A 16743-nucleotide genomic window follows, 5' to 3' on the forward strand; every position below is an offset into this window, starting at 1 on the left:
GCAAGAGGAAGGAAAGAACAGAAAAGAAAGGTGAGGAGGAAGGCAAAGACAAGCAAGAATAGAAAAGAATGGAAGAAAGAACAAAAAAGGAAGAAAGGAAAGAACAGAAAAGCGGTAATAGAAAAGAATGGAAAGAAAGAACAGAAAAGGAAAGAACAGAAAAGCAAGAACAGAAAAGAATGGAAAGAAAGAATAGAAAAGGAAGAAAGAAAAGAAAAGCAAGAATAGAAAGAAAGAACAGCACAACCATCCTCCCCATCTCGCAAGCCTGCAATCTTTGTACTATTCTTGTCTGGAAGTCAGAAGGTCACAGGTTCTAATCCTGGCTCTGCCACTTATTTCCTGTGTGACCTTGGACAAGTCACTTTACTTCTCTGTTCCTCGGTTACCTCATCTGTAAATGGGAACTGAGACTGTGAGCCCTATGTGGGACAGGTACCATGTCCAACCTGATTTGCTTGTATCCACCCCAGTGCTTAGTTCAGTGCCTGGCACACAGTAAGCACTTAAATACCATCACTACTGAAATCCCATCCCCTCCAGGAGGCCTTCCCTGACTAGCCTCTCTTTTCACCCTATTCTTCCTCCCTTCTGTGTCACCTATACAAATAATAATAATAATAATAATAATAATAACAGTGGTATTTGTTAAGCACTTTCTATGTGTCAGGCACTGTACTAAGGCACATAGTAAGCACTTAACAAATGCCATAATTATTATTAAGAAGCCACTAGGGTAGATACAAGCAAATTGGGTTGGACACACTTGCTGTCCCACGTGGGGCTCACAGTCTCCATCCCTATTTTACAGATCAGGTAACTGAAGCCCAGAGAAGTGAAGTGACTTGCCCAAGATCACGTAGCAGATAAGTGGCAGAGCTGGGATTAGAACCCATGACCTTCTGACTCCCAAGCCCATGCTCTAGCCACTACACCATGCTGAGTCTATACCCTCTAAGCACTTTAATATTTATGCCACCACCACAACACTTAGGTACCCAACTGTTGTTTTACCTGTATTTTATTTTAATGTCTGTCACCCCTACTAGATGTAAGTTACTTGAGAGCAGGGATCAGGCCTACCAACTCTATAGTATTCTCCCAAGCACTTGGTACAATACTCGGAACACAGTAAATGCTTAATAAATACTACTGATTGATCATGCTATAGGTATTGATGGTTTTAGGGGCAACACAAACTTTTAGGCAAAAAATGACAGGGGTCAAAGGTCAGCATGAGTATTTTCCCCCCCCCAAAGGATCTAAAAAAATAATAATGATGGGCTCCAAAAACTTCCTACAGCTCAAAGAAGGCAGAACTTGTTTTTTTAGGATCATTTTCAACACCTTTTATTCTTAAGATTCCTCTGCAGATATGACTGGGATTTCAGAATTGAACTAAGGCCAGGACAATCTTTACATTGATATAAAACAATTACCGCTTCAAATTTTTCTCTGTTCTTCTGAAGATAGTCTATGCAAGCCATCCTGACTTCGACATGACGGGACTGAGAGTGCAATACCTAAAAGAAAGAGTTAAAAAGCAAGTCAACATATTTGCGATAGATAAAACATAAGTGAGTTTCAGCACTTCTTTTCCCCACATCCAAAGCCACTTCTAACCTGTGAACTACTGGAACCATCACCATCTCCCGTTATCTTCCCGAATCCTGCTTCAAACTTCACCTTCTACTGTAACTTGCTAACTATAACTCAGCGTCTTTATTATCTAGCTCAAGCCTCCTGGTACTTTACTACCTCGGAAGATAACGTTTTTTAATTTATGTTTTCTATATAAAGCTTAAATGAAGTAAATCTGAAATCTTTACAATAATTAATGGCTGCAACATCAATTCTGGTTTTAAACAAATCTAAGTTTAAGGAATGTTTGTGGATGTGTGTTTCATTATAATTTAAAGGTTTCCCTGAAATTCACTACAATGGTTTACTGAAGACAATATTTATTTTCCAGTCTCTAGCCCAAATTGCGATACTTTCTCTCCCACCACTGCTTGTTTTTGTCCTTATTCCTTCCCCACTTATTTTCTCTCTCCACTCCTTTTGTTTTGAAGAAATTACTTCATCCAAACTTCTCCACCAAGAAAAACAGGTCAGTGTTCATTAGTTCAATGCTACAGCCCTAAAGAACCCAAAAGTCTGGGGCTTACCCAATGTCAACTGTATGAGGGCCACACCTGAGTGAACACCTGGCTGAACAGGGCCTAATCCTCACTCTCCGAAAAAAGCGTTATTGGGATGTCGATGCCTGGTGTGGGGTATTTATAGGAATGTTCCTTCAGGCTGATGGGATTTTTTAAATCAAGTCTCATTTTTCAGAGCATATCAGAGGCACAAACCTCCCTGGACTAAGGATGTCACGCAGGAGATAGCCAACGCTCCCCCCTCCGCTCCTTTTTCTGACCCATCGTAAACTACTGCCCAGTTTGAGCCAGGACAGGACTCTAACACAGACTTCCTCCCAACAACTTGAAAACTTCGCAGAATTCACTCTCAGCTCAACCACCATCAACACTTTGCTGACATCCTTCCTTCTGCCTAGAACTCCCTCCTAAGTATCCAACGGACCACCACTCTCCCCTTTTTCAAAGCACTACTGAAATCATATCTCCCCCAGAAAGCCTTCTCTGACTAACCTCTCATATCCCCTCCTCCCTTTTTCGTCTGTACTACCTCACCTATGCACTTAGTCCCACACCCACAATACTTATGAACATACCCTTATCCTAGGTTGCTTCTCTTACCGGTAATTTATTTTGATGTCTGTCTCCCCAATTACAGTGTAAGCCCCTTCAGGGCAGGGATCATGCCTACCAACTCTACTGTATTCCCCCAAGTGCTTAGTACAGTGTTCTGCACCAAGTTAGCACTCGATAAATACCATTGATGGATTCATCATATTTTCCACCTCACCAAAGTAACAAATTCAGTTCTCCTTGCCCAACCCCTACAGTAACTTCAACACATCAACATACAACACCACAAAACAGTACTGTTTCATGCAACATACATTCCTCATCCTAGAGATTGTCACGCTGGAAACACCATGTGATCCATCCATAAAGGAAAAAGTGCACAGGAGCTAAGTAATCCTACTATTTTTCTATATGCTATTACAGTCCTCAGGGAGGAATTTCTCCTTACAATCTTAAGACATTTCAAGGCACCCATCCCTTAAATCCTCAGTTTGCAAACTTAGAAGGCATTCAAGAAAAAACCATCCCCCGTGACACAGCATGACCAAACATCAAACTGGAATTCTGTCAAGTTACGGCTTCTTGGACAGGTTCTGGGCAAACTGGTCCCGAATCAGCTGCCCAGCAACTCCACTGTTATCCCTGAATCCCGTGGCATCTTGGAAGTACCCCAAGCTCATCACAAGAGGTTGGGATGGATTTGGGACAAGTTTCAAATCACAAGGTTCCCTGGAGCTCCTGGGCCAGGCAGAGTTTGGCTCTTGGAGGAGCTCCTTGAAGGAAATGCAGCAGTTCTAGTAGGCTTTTGGCAGGGAGGGAGAATTGGGTCCCAAACCAAGAGAGTCTGTAGCCAGAGCTGATCCTCTAAGACCACCTATATCTCTGGCAGTACCAACTTGCTGATGCCAAACATTTACACTTCAGAATGTAAATACTCTTTCAAGAGGAGAAGTATTTAACCTAAAATTAGTCATGGTAAAAAGCCACTTAGTCTCACAACTCTCTAAGCTTGTGGGCTACTCATTCTGCATATGAAACATTAACTCCTATTAGCACCTAATGGAAAGGAAATCCTTTTTTGAGTGCCTACAATGTGCCAGGCACTCTACTAAGCACTACATAGGGCTCACAGTCTTAATCTCCATTTTACAGATGAGGTAACAAAGATACAGCAAAGTTAAGTAGCGTACCCATGGTCACACAGCACACAAGTGGCAGAGCTCTGCACACAGTAAGCGCTCAATAAATACAATTGAATGAATGAATGAAGAGCCAAGATTAGAACCCAAGCCCTCACTTTATTCATTAGGTAACACAGGGTCTCTAATCTTAAATCTTAAAGCTCAATTCATTAAAGTCTCTTCCAAAAGGTTTCCTTATTTTCATTCACTCATTCAATCATATTTATTGAGCACTTACTGTGTGCAGAGCACTGTACTAAGCGCTTGGGAGGTACAAGTTGGCAACATATAGAGGTGGTCCCTACCCAACAGCGGGCTCACAGTCTAGAAGGTGGAGACAGACAACAAAACAAAATATATTTACAAAATAAAATAAATAGAATAGTGAATATGTACAAGTAAAATACAGTAATAAATCTGTACAAATATATATACAGGTGCTGCGGGGAGGGGAAGGAAGTAGGGCGGGGGGATGGGGAGGGGGAGAGGAAGGAGGGGGCTAAGTCTGGGAAGGCCTCCTGGAGGAGGTGAGCTCTCAGTAGGGCTTTGAAGGGAGGAAGAGAGCTAGCTTGGCGGATGGGTGGAGGGAGGGCATTCCAGGTGAGGGAGAGGACGTGGGCTGGGGGTCGATGGTGGGAAAGGTGAGAACGAGGCCCAGTGAGGAGGTTAGCAGCAGAGGAGCGGAGGGTGTGGGCTGGTCTGTAGAAGGAAAGAAGGGAGGTGAGGTAGGAGGGGGTGAGGTGATGGACAGCATTGAAGACGAGACTGAGGAGTTTTTGCCTGATGTGCAGGTTGACTGGTAGCCACTGGAGATTTTTGAGGAGGGGAGTAACATGCCCAGAGCGTTTCTGCACAAAGTTGATCCGGGCAGCAGTGTGAAGTATAGACTGAAGTGGGGAGAGACAGGAGGATGGGAGATCAGAGAGGAGTCTGGTGCAGTGATCCAGTCGGGATAGGATGAGAGATTGAACCAGAAAGGTAACAGTTTGGATGGAGAGAAAAGGGCGGATCTTGGCGATGTTGCGGAGGTGAGACCGGCAGGTTTTGGTGATGGATTGGATGTGAGGAGTGAACGAGAGAGCAGAGTCGAGGATGACACCAAGGTTGCGGGCTTGTGAGACGGGAAGGATGGTAGTGCCATCAACAGTGATGGGAAAGTCAGGGAGAGGGCAGGGTTTTGGGGGGGGAAGATAAGGAGTTCAGTCTTGGACATATTGAATTTGAGATGGCGGGCAGACATCCAGATGGAGATGTCTTGAAGGCAGGAGGAGACCCGAGCCTGAAGACAGGGAGAGAGAGCAGGGGCAGAGATGTAGATTTGGGTGTCATCAGCGTAGAGATGATAGTTGAAGCCGTGGGAGCGAATGAGTTCACCAAGGGAGTGAGTGTAGATAGAGAACAGAAGGGAACCAAGAACTGACCCTTGAGGAATCCCTACAGTAAGGGGATGGGAGGGGGAGGAGGAGCCCGCAAAAGAGACTGAGAATGAACAGCCGGAGAGATAAGCGGAGAACCAGGAGAGGACAGAGTCTGTGAAGCCAAGGTTGGATAGCGTGTTGAGGAGAAGGGGGAGAAGGAGAAGAAGTTATTTTCACTTCCTGGATATCAGTTTGTTGGGTTTTTTTGGCTGGTTGAATGAGAGAGTAACAAGAGTTCAAACATCAGAGAGTTCACACTCCTTACCGTTATCACTACCTAATTCTTAAAAACACGTATTCAGAAGAGCACCTTGCTATTTCGAACAAAGGTTGATGTTCACACTCCTTACCATTATTATCACTACCTAATTCTTAAAAACATATTCAAAAGAGCACATTGCTATTTCGAACAAAAGTTGACGGGAAAAAAACAGCAGTTAAATTTTAGTGTCCTTCTCTAATCCCTATAGTTGAGAATTCCTACGTCACAATCACAATCAGCTTTTGTGCCAAAGTATGTTGCTGGACTCCATAGGAACAGGAGAAAGCTGGCCATCTCATTTGAATCACCATATGGCAAATTCTGCTAGCATGTTTTGCATGTTTTCCTTTAACACCTTGGGGGAAAAAAAAAAAAGAAATCGAAAAGATAAGCCCAAGGCAGCACTAGTGGCATTTTGGAGTGTGCCATCTGCTCATGAACGATCAGTGGCATTTTTCCTGTGCCACTTTTGAGTAGCAGGAAAGAAGTCTCAATAGCGGAGCACCAATCTTACTTGTTCTCTTTAGTCACCTGCCATCAGACTAAATTCCAGTCAAGGAAGCATGAAACAAAGCAGAACAATATCTTTCCAAGTCCCTGTATGACTAACGCACCCATTATAAATTTTCCTTAAATAGTCATAGTAGTAAATGATCCTTCTTATCTAGGCATAGGAAACCTTGGGGAACTATTTTCATGCATTTGGACACTATTTTCCATAAACTTTGTCCTATAAAGACAGCAAACAGGACTTCGCCTTGTAAAATAATCCCCAACACCTCTGAATTATCTGCTTCATTTACCTCAGATATTAGACTACTCAGTGCTATTTACTGAATGTCCACTGTGTGCAGGGCACTCTTGAGAAACTGGGAGAGTAAATGAGTTAGAGTTGTCCTCAAGTAGTTTACACCCTACCGATTCCACTAAGCACCCTGAAATTTAGAACTAGCCACTATATTTTGCCGTCTCAATATGGCACTACGGAGCACACCCCCATCAACAGAATCATGAACTTGCTATTTAGGCATCTTGTATTTTGCTTCCAATGTTGACATCTCAAGATATCAAAGAGGGATAAGTAAAATGACTCTTACAAACATCCGACATACTAAGAGTGTTTTTAGTACGTCAGTCATTATTAACTCATCATCACACCTGCCAAATATAAACTAGAGGGGGGGACTGCCATTATTTGAACAGCCGCCTGAGAAAAATAACATTAAATACACAGCATTGTTTCCAATGCCATTATCTTGTATCTACCCCAGTACAGTGCCGAGCACACAATAAGCACCTAAGCACCATTAAAAAAAAATTTCTGATTCCGAAACTCAGTGTTAATGCAGGCAATCAACAATACTAACTAGTGACTTCGTGTAGGGCACTGGCTAAACTGGGGGAATAACAAAGGAAGACCTGGTGCCTAATCTCAAGGAGCTAGCTTTTATTGGAAAAAGAAATGACCGTAACAAGAACACAGATGGTTTATTCACAAAATAACTCAGATACAACAGAGACAATAAACACATATTTATGTATATACATTAGTATATGTACACATATGCTAACTGGCATATATACAAACATATATACACATATATGCTAACTGGCATCAGAAAACTATTTAGTTTCGTGCCAATTATACATGCAAATAGGTATCTCAAACTAAAATTTTCAGTCTCAGTCCTCTAGACTGTAAACTGTAAATTGGTTATGAGCGGAGAATGTGTCTGTTAATTTTGTTGTACTCTCCCAAGCTCTTAGTACAGTGCTTTGCACGTAGTAAGCACGTAATACATACAAGTGATTGATAAAACTCCTGATCAGAGGCTTTGATGCTCTCCACCAACAGGCTACCTTCTACCTAACTACTTTCTTCACCTCTTAGCTCCTGTTCTTCGCTTGGCTGGCGCAAACCCTCTCATAAACCCACTCTCCCGGCTCTTCTGTCTCATCTAAATTCCCTCCTTCCCCCTCTTCCCATCTTTCAAAAATATACTAAAAATCTCCTCTTACCTTAATCCAGCCCTTGCGATCCTGGCTAAATTACTCCATCAGGAGATCTCCATAAATTCTGTGCAGGTGTTATTGTCTGTATTCTTAAATTCTACGTCCCTAGCATCTGCACTTGTTTTTTCATGGTAAGTTCCTGTTTTTGTAGTTTGTCTCTCTAGTTTACAAAATCCTCCAGGTCCCTGTCCTTCTTCCTTTGTACTCGTCGAAAAGGGTTACTCTGGGTGAACATTATGGAGATCAAGAATTTTAGAAGAGCTTTGAAAAATAGAAAGGGTTTAACAGTAGTTGGCACTTTTACACCACCTAAGCACTGGGGTAGTATTTATCAAAATCGCCAGTAGCATTATGTACAGACCTTACATACCCTATTACTTCAGCAGTAACTCCTGTACATAGACCTTTTTCATTTTTCCCCCTAAATACAAATGATTTTGGTGTCAGTCTTCCCTGCTAAACTGTACAACTCATGAGGGCAGGGATCCTGATGGTTCATCTTCTGTGCACTCCCAAGCACTCAGTACACTGTTCCAGTGAGCACTTAAATACTATTGAATGGGTGAGCATTCCTGGCAAAAGAGCCCATTAAATTAAATCTTTACTCTAATTTCCCCTTTATTTGCTTGCTTAAACCAAACAGTGTCTTCTGATTTGGCACCTAGATTTTTAGCAAACTAAAGCTTGATTTCAAGCCCTTTCACTTAGCAACAATTGGCAAACTGTTAGTACATACATTTTAAATAAAAATGGCGGGCATATTGTCTTTTTCCCTTTCCAAATAATGATTTTTAGGCTATTGCACAAAACATAAATAATGATGGGCAGTTTCAGAGCACGTCTAAAAAACAGGTATTACACATCTACCTGCATATTGTCTCCACCCTGCCCTGCCCCAATTTTTGAGGCAGGAATAAAAGTTTATTTTTTGTATGTCTTAACTATGAGCAGTGATACACTTCAGAGGAGGAGGGGAGTGATAAGTTGAGAACACATCAAGGAGGGTTGGAGAGTCAACTAATTAAGACTGCCACAATCCCTGCATGGCAGGATCCAGGAAAGGAGGAGGAGCACAAGAGTGAAAACACCATAATGGGGAGCGTTAACTCACTGAGTGCCTACTGAATGTATTACTTGGGAGACTGCACTAGAAGGAAAGCCAAGTGCACTCTTCTGTATTTTTCTTCTCTTCCCCCTCCTCCCCAGTTGTTCGGCCTGATTCTTACATGACCCACATAATAGCCCCGACCCTGTTTTAATATTACAAAAATTAGGCCGAAAGGTTGGGCAATGCTGTAAGTAAATTTGGTATATAAATCAAAGTATCCAAGACGGGAAGGGAGGAGATTTAGAGACATCTCAAACCACCACTGATGTCAGTATAGCGTTAATTATTATGAAAAAGTTGAAAATTCTTGCTATAGCAGGTTAACCTAAAGGCAGCCTACTCTTAGCCCCAGAAGCTAGGGCAGGTTCAGGTCTGACCTGGCAGTGACATCTTGGACAGAGGCAGGGAAAAGAATACGTTCTGAACACATTGAAAAGTGTAGAATTGTGGTGATAGACCTGTATCATGCAGATTTTAGTTTCATCATAATTCTAGATTTAAGCACTCTAAAACTGCTCATAAATCACTAAGTACAATCAATCAGAAACATATAGTTACTTAGCAGGAATGCATCAGGAAATAATCAGAATTCCAATAACGGCAATTTTTTCCACATTTTTAATTTCCAAACCCCTGCTTCTTGAGCTCCAGAAATTACCTTTCAATTCAAACCCGGAGTGCCATAGCTGTATAGTTTCAGCTACCATAAAACACCCAGGATTATTGTTTCATTTTCATGTTTATTAAATTATTTCCAAAGAAACTCTCTACATCCCTAACTAATGAGATTCTTAGACTTTAAATGTACTCAGAAATGTGTATAAATACATATAAGAGAGACATGTGTGTGCATTTATATTTACATATATATAAATGAGAATGAATGACACTGAATCAGGAAAATATGGAACCATAGCAAACCCAGATAATCCAAAACCTAATCTTAATTTCACCTGTCTACCCAACAAAACCTTCCAGAACTATTAACTTGTAATAAATTGACTAATTCTTCCACATGCTGAATCTACAAGCTAGCCAACCAATGAAATGTACAGTCTGATGAAAAATAAATAAGTTACTGAATCCCTAGGTCAAGAAGAGAACTGAAGAAGTAGCAAGGCAAATCTGGTATAGCATCCTCCTTTATAACATCTGACAGAATATGGTGTTCTTAAAGGTAAAATAGTATGCCCACCTAAAATGGTTAAGAGATTTTTTTTTTAAACTTCACCGTGCAGACTTTTTTTGTCTCCATTACTGGAAGGCCTTGAAAATAAGAACCCTCGATTTTTTAAAACCACCTACTGACACTCACTACAGGAAAAACTTACACACCCAAAATGTGCGGGCTGTCTCTAAAAGTATTTAGGCTCTGGGGTAAAATTATGAGTAAAGGGAGATGAGAAATTAATCACAGACTCTTCAAGCTTATAGTTTATTCATGACAAAAGAAAAGCACTTCCCAAGAGCAAAGTGGTTATAGAAAACATAACTAAGAGCAGAGTTCTGCCATTATAAAAAATATGATATGCCTGCAGCTGGAAAACTGCGTGCTTTTCTGATTGCTGCGTTTTAAGGCACAATAATTGTGCCCTCAGTTATTTAATTTGATGACTAGTTTAAATTTTTATCACTGTCTTCCCAGTTACAATGTAATCTCCTTGTGTACAAGGTATCACTTTATCTGCAACTTCCCAAGTGCCTAGTCCAGTTTGCTGTACCAAACAGTGCTCAATAAATATTATCACTACTACTACTACTACTACTACTAATAATAATAATAATAAAGTTGGAGATGGTTCAGAGAACGATCACCAAAATGACCAGGGAAGAGGAACAACTTTCTCCAAAGGATAAAAAGAAAAGATTAGGACTAATCAGTCTAGAAGGTAAAAGCTGAGAAGGATTACAACTGAAAGCTATAAAATTAAGAAGGAGGTGGTTAAGATGAACACTGGCACTGGTTTTCACTATATCCCACAAATCAGGACTAAGGGCACCCACTGACCTCTGAAGGAAGGACAAGTAGAAATGAAAGAAAAACTACAAGGCAAGTGGTAAGTAGGGGGAATTATTTATCTCAGAAAGTTGTTCAGGTCACCAAACATGAATAAATTAAAGGAAGGGCTAGAGATGCCATTTATGGATGAGAGGCCATTATAGGTAATTAGTGGGAAGAATTAGAGATCGATCAAGGGTATTTACAGAGGCTTTACTGTGTACACTGCAGTATCCTTGGCAGAAAATGGTACAATAGAGTTGGTTTCAGTGCCTCTGCCTAAGCCAGAAGACTGGGCTGGATGGCATTTCTTATGTTTTGGTGTGCACAATTACATCCTATTTTCTGCCATTTTAGGTCATCTCGTTATCCAGTACGATCCCTAGAGTCGGAGCAAACAGTGGCGAGGATATTTTCCAAATACGTCGATCGGTGGTATTTACTGAGCACATACTGGGAGCAGAGCACTGTACAAGTGCTTGGGAGAGAATAAGACAGCAGAATAGGTAGCCAAGATCCCTGCCCTCAAGGAACTTACAACCCAAGGGAGTTGACAGTCTACTGGATGTCTGAGAAACTACTTAAGGGCCTACGTGCGATTCATAATACTCACACACATGCTACGATAGCGTTTTGGAAAAGGGATCCGCTTCTTTATCCGGGCACACCCGCACCTATTCCAAGTGCCTATTCAAACACGAATTTTAAAGCGTCTACCCATTATTACTATCAGTTACACAGTCTGGGATTTGGGGGTGGTGATTTAGACGCATCCCATCGGCACTTTCCGTGAAAAGGAGCGATGGGGGCGGGTAGGTACACCGATCAGATAGGAGGAAACTCTAATGAACGACTATTTCTGTAGCCTCCGTCGACAGTTTCGCTCCAGCGGGAGGAGAGGTGAGAAATTAATAATAATAATAATAATAACGTTGGTATTTATTAAGCTCTTACTACGTGCGAAGCACTGTGCTGCCAGCCGACACCCCACCTCAAAAAGGGAAGTTTTCTACGGCCTGTCTTCACTTGCCATTTTTTGGAGGGCGACCCCCAACCCCACTGCCGTTTTCGTCGGGTAAAAGCCCCCAACTTGGCACGGATACCCTCCCCACTTCCTAGGAGCAGCCGGGGAGCGGATAAGGGAGCAGGAATTTTATCAATGATGTGTATAGATCAATAACTCTATTTATTCTGATGGTATTGACACCTAATTGTTTTGTTTTGTTGTCTGTCTCCCCCTTCCAGACTGTGAGCCCATTACTGGGTGGGGATCGTCTCTATATGTTGCCAACTTGTACTTCCCAAGCGCTTAGTGCAGTGCTCTGCACACAGTAAGCGCTCAATACGACTGAATGAATGAATATAATTCTATTTATCTATTCTGATGGTACTGACGCCTGTCTACTTGTCTTGTTTCGTTGTCTGTCTCCCCCCTCTAGCCTATGAGCCTGTTGTTGGGTCGGCAACGTCTCTATCTGCTACCGATTTGTACTTCCCAAGCGCTTAGTACAGTGCTCTGCACACAGTAAGCGCTCAATAAATAGGGTTGAATGAATGAACATAATTCTATTTATTTTGATGTTATTGACACCCGCCTACATGTTTTGTCGTCTGTCTCCCCCTTCCAGCCTGTGCGCCCGTTGCTGGGTAGAGATCGTCTCTGCTGACGATTTGTACTTCCCAGTGCTCCGCCCACAGTAAGTGCTCAATAAATACGCTTGAATGAATGAATATAATTCTATTTATCTATTCTGATGGTATTGACGCCTGTCTACTTGTTTTGTTGTCTGTCTCCCCCTTCTAGACCGTGAGCCCGTTTTTGGGTAGGGACCGTCTCTGTAAGTTACCAACTTGCACTTTCCAAGCGCTTAGTACAGTGCTCCGCACACATTAAACGCTCAATAAACTGCAGCCTGGAAGCCCGTTGTTGGGTCGGGACCGTCTCTATCTGTTGCCGACTTGTACTTCCCAAGCGCTTAGTCCAGTGCTCTGCACACATTAAACGCTCACTAAAGTCCAGCCTGGGAGCCCGTTGTTGGGTCGGGACCAACTGTATCAGTTGCCGAATTGTATTTCCCAAGCGCTTAGTGCAGTGCTCCGCACATATTAAACGCTCCCTAAATTCCAGCCTGGGAGCCCGTTGGTGGGTCGGGACCGTCTCTGCCGCCGAATTGTACTTTCCAAGCGCTTAGTACACTGCTCTGCACACATTAAACGATCAGTAAATTCTATACCGTGAGCCCACTGTTGGGTAGGGACCGTCTCTGCCGCTTAATTGTAATAATAATAATAATAATAATAATAATAATAACAACAATAATAATAACAATAATGGCATTTGTTAAGCGCTTACTATGTGCAAAGCGCTGTTCTAAGCGCTGGGGAGGATACAAGGTAATCAGGTGGGACTCACAGTCTTAATCCCCGTTTTCCAGATGAGGGAACTGAGGCCCAGAGAAGTGAAGTGACTTGCCCAAAGTCACACAGCTGACAACTGGTGGAGCCGGGATTTGAACCCATGACCCGTGACTCCCAAGGCCGGGCTCTTTCCATTGAGCCACGCACTTCCCCAAGCGTTTAGTCCAGTGCTCTGCACACATTAAACGCGCCCTAAATTCTAGCCTGGGAGCCCGTTGGTGGGTCGGGACTGTCTCTGCCGCCGAACTGTAGTTTCCAAGCGCTTAGTACAGTGCTCTGCGCACATTAAACTCTCAGTAAATTGTAGCCTGGGAGCCTGTTGTTGTGTCGGGACCGTCTATGCTGCTGAATTGTACTTCCCAAGCGCTTAGTCCAGTGCTCTGCACACATTAAACGCTCACTAAATTCAGGCCTGGGAGCCCATTGTTGGGTAGGGACCGTCTCTATCTGCTGCCAAATTGTACTTCCTAAGCGCTTAGCGCAGTGCTCCGCACACATAAAACGCTCAGTAAATTCTAGACTGTGAGCCCACTGGCGGGTAGGGACCGTCTCCATGTGCTGCAAGCGCTTAGTACAGTGCTCCACGCACAGTAAGCGCTCCCTAAATTCCAGCCCGGGAGCCCGTTGGTGGGTCGGGACCGTCTCTGTTGCCGAACTGTCCTCTCCCAAGCGCTTAGTACAGTGCTTTTCATTCATTCAATCGTATTTATTGAGCGCTTACTGTGTGCAGAGCACTGTACTGAGCACTTGGAAAGTCCAAGTTGGCAGTCATTCATTCATTCATTCATATTTATTGAGCGCTTACTGTGTGCAGAGCACTGTACTAAGCGCTTGGGAAGTCCAAGACGGCAACATCTAGAGCCGGTCCCTACCCAACAATCAATCAATCAATCGTATTTATTGAGCGCTTACTGTGTGCACAGCACTGTACTAAGCGCTTGGGAAGTACAAGTTGGCAACACATAGAGACGGTCCCTACCCAACAGTGGGCTCACAGTCTAGAAGGGGGAGACAGACAACAAAACCAAACATACTAACAAAATAAAATAAATAGAATACATATGTACCAGTAAAATAAATAAGTAAATAGAGTAATAAATATGTACAAACAAAAATACATATATACAGCGGGGCTCACTGGAAAGAGCCCGGGCTTTGGAGTCAGAGGTCATGGGTTCAAATTCCGGCTCCGCCAACTGTCAGCTGTGTGACTTGGGGCAAGGCACTTAACTTCTCTGCGCCTCAGTTTCCTCATCTGTAAAATGGGGATGAAGACTGTGGGCCCCCTGTGAGGCAACCCGATCACCTTGTAACCTCCCACCACTTAGAACAGTGCTTAGCACATAATAAGCACTTAATAAATGCTATTATTATTATTATTATTATACAGGTGCTGTGGGGAGAGGGAGAGAAGAAGGAGGGGGCTCAGCCTGGGAAGCGTTCCACACACAGTAGGCACTCAGTACGTACGACTGACTGACTAAACGGAGAAGCAGCGTGGCTCCGCGGAAGAGCCCGGCTTTGCAGTCAGAGGTTGTGGGTTCGAATCCCGGCTCCGCCACAGGCCTGCTGTGTGACCTTGGGCAAGTCACTTCACTTCGCTGAGCCTCAGTTCCCTCATCATCTGGAAAATGGGGGTGAAGACTTGGGCAAGTCACTTCACTCCTCTGGGCCTCGGTTCCCTCATCTGGAAAATGGGGGTGAAGCCTTGGGCAAGTCACTTCATTCCTCTGGGCCTCGGTTCCCTCATCTGGAAAATGGGGGTGAAGACTTGGGCAAGTCACCTCACTCCTCTGGGCCTCGGTTCCCTCATCTGGAAAATGGCGGGGGGGGGGGGGGGGGGTTGAAGCCTTGGGCAAGTCACTTCACTCCTCTGGGCCTCGGTTCCCTCATCTGGAAAATGGGGGTGAAGCCCGTGGGCCCACCTCATCACCTTCCAGCACTTAGAGCTGTGCTTTGCACATAGTAAGTGCTTAATAAATGCCCTCACCATCATTATTAGATTATTATTATTATTATTATTAGAGAAGCAGCGTGGCTCAGTGTTAAGAGCCCAGGCTTTGGAGTCAGAGGTCATGGGTTCGAATCCCGACTCCACCACTTGTCAGCTGTGTGACTTGAGGTGAGTCACTTCACTTCTCTGGGCCTCAGTTCCCTCATCTGTAAAATGGGGATGAAGACTGTGAGCCCCCCCATGGGACCACCTCATCACCCCGTAACCTCCCCAGCGCTCAGAACGGTGCTCTGCGCATAGTAAGCGCTTAATAAATGCCTTCATCATTAATAATAATAATAATAGTAACGTTGGCATTTGTTAAGCACTTACTATGTGCCAAGCACCGTTCTAAGCACTGGGGAGGATGCAAAGTGATCAGGTTGTCCCACGGGGGGGGGGGGGGGGGGGGGGGGGTGCTCACAGTCTTCATCCCCATTTTCCAGGTGAGGGAACTGGGGCTCAGAGAAGTGACTCGCCCAAGGTCACACAGCAGATACGCGGCGGGGCCGGGTTTCGAACCCACGACCGCCGACTCCAAAGCCCGGCTCTTTCCCCTGAGCCCCACTGCTTCTCTTCTCTTATACTACTAATAGTAGTAGTAGTAGTATAGAGGGGCTGTGGGGAGGGGAGGGGGAGCGCTCCGCATGGACAGTGGGTGCTCAGTAGGTAGTGCTGAGGGAGGGGCGCTCAGTAGGTAGCGCTGAGGGAGGGGGGCGCTCAGTAGGTAGCGCTGAGGGGGGGGGGCGCTCAGTAGGTAGCGCTGGGGGAGGGGGGCGCTCAGTAGGTAGCGCTGGGGGAGGGGGGCGCTCAGTAGGTAGCGCTGGGGGGGGCCGCTCAGTAGGTAGCGCTGAGGGAGGGGGGCGCTCGGTAGGTAGTGCTGAAGGAGGGGAGCGCTCAGTAGGTAGTGCTGAGGGAGGGGGGTGCTCAGTAGGTAGCGCTGAGGGAGGGGGGCGCTCAGTAGGTAGTGCTGAGGGAGGGGGGGCGCTCAGTAGGTAGTGCTGAGGGAGGGGGGCGCTCAGTAGGTAGTGCTGAGGGGGGGGGCGCTCAGTAGGTAGCGCTGAGGGGGGCGCTCGGTAGGTAGCGCTGAGGGAGGGGGGGCGCTCAGTAGGTAGTGCTGAGGAAGGGGGCGCTCGGTAGGTAGCGCTGAGGGAGGGGGGCGCTCGGTAGGTAGTGCTGAGGGAGGGGGGCGCTCAGTAGGTAGCGCTGAGGGAGGGGGGCGCTCAGTAGGTAGCGCTGAGGGAGGGGGGCGCTCAGGAGGTAGCGCTGAGGGAGGGGGGCGCTCAGTAGGCAGTGCGGAGGGAGGGGGGCGCTCAGTAAATAGTGCTGAGGGAAGGGGTTACCTGTTCGGCCACCGCCCTGAAGAGGCAGGAGCCGTCCTTGGCCACCGGCTTCCGGTAGAGGCCGAGGGAGCGCAAGTAGGCGTCCATGGGCGAGCGGGCCCGGCCGGCCCGGCCGCCCGGCCTCCTCCCGCTCCTCCCGCTCCTCCGGCCCGCCGCCGCCGCCGCCGCCTCCTCGTCGTCGTCGCCGCCGCCTTCTCCGGCGGCCGGGGCGGCGGCGGCCTCCATGGCTCCCGGGGCTGGCGGCCCTCCGCTAGCCCCACATGCTGCTGCCGCTGCCGCCGCCGCCGGGCGGGG

General features: G+C 45.4%; 1 protein-coding gene across 1 annotated transcript in view; it reads right to left on the minus strand.

The window, feature by feature from the left end:
* The window catches only part of OTUD4 (OTU deubiquitinase 4), a 49834-nt gene extending 33298 nt beyond the window's left edge, over positions 1–16536 (minus strand). Inside the window, exons 1-2 of the mRNA XM_038754977.1 lie at positions 16450–16536; positions 1440–1523 (exon numbers count right to left, since the gene is read on the minus strand). Coding sequence (XP_038610905.1) covers positions 1440–1523; positions 16450–16536 — 171 coding nt within the window. The remainder of the gene's footprint in view (positions 1–1439; positions 1524–16449) is intronic.
* Positions 16537–16743: the final 207 nt, after the last annotated feature.

Source organism: Tachyglossus aculeatus, chromosome 12, assembly GCF_015852505.1.
Source record: "Tachyglossus aculeatus isolate mTacAcu1 chromosome 12, mTacAcu1.pri, whole genome shotgun sequence".
Taxonomy (NCBI): Eukaryota; Metazoa; Chordata; class Mammalia; order Monotremata; family Tachyglossidae; genus Tachyglossus; species Tachyglossus aculeatus.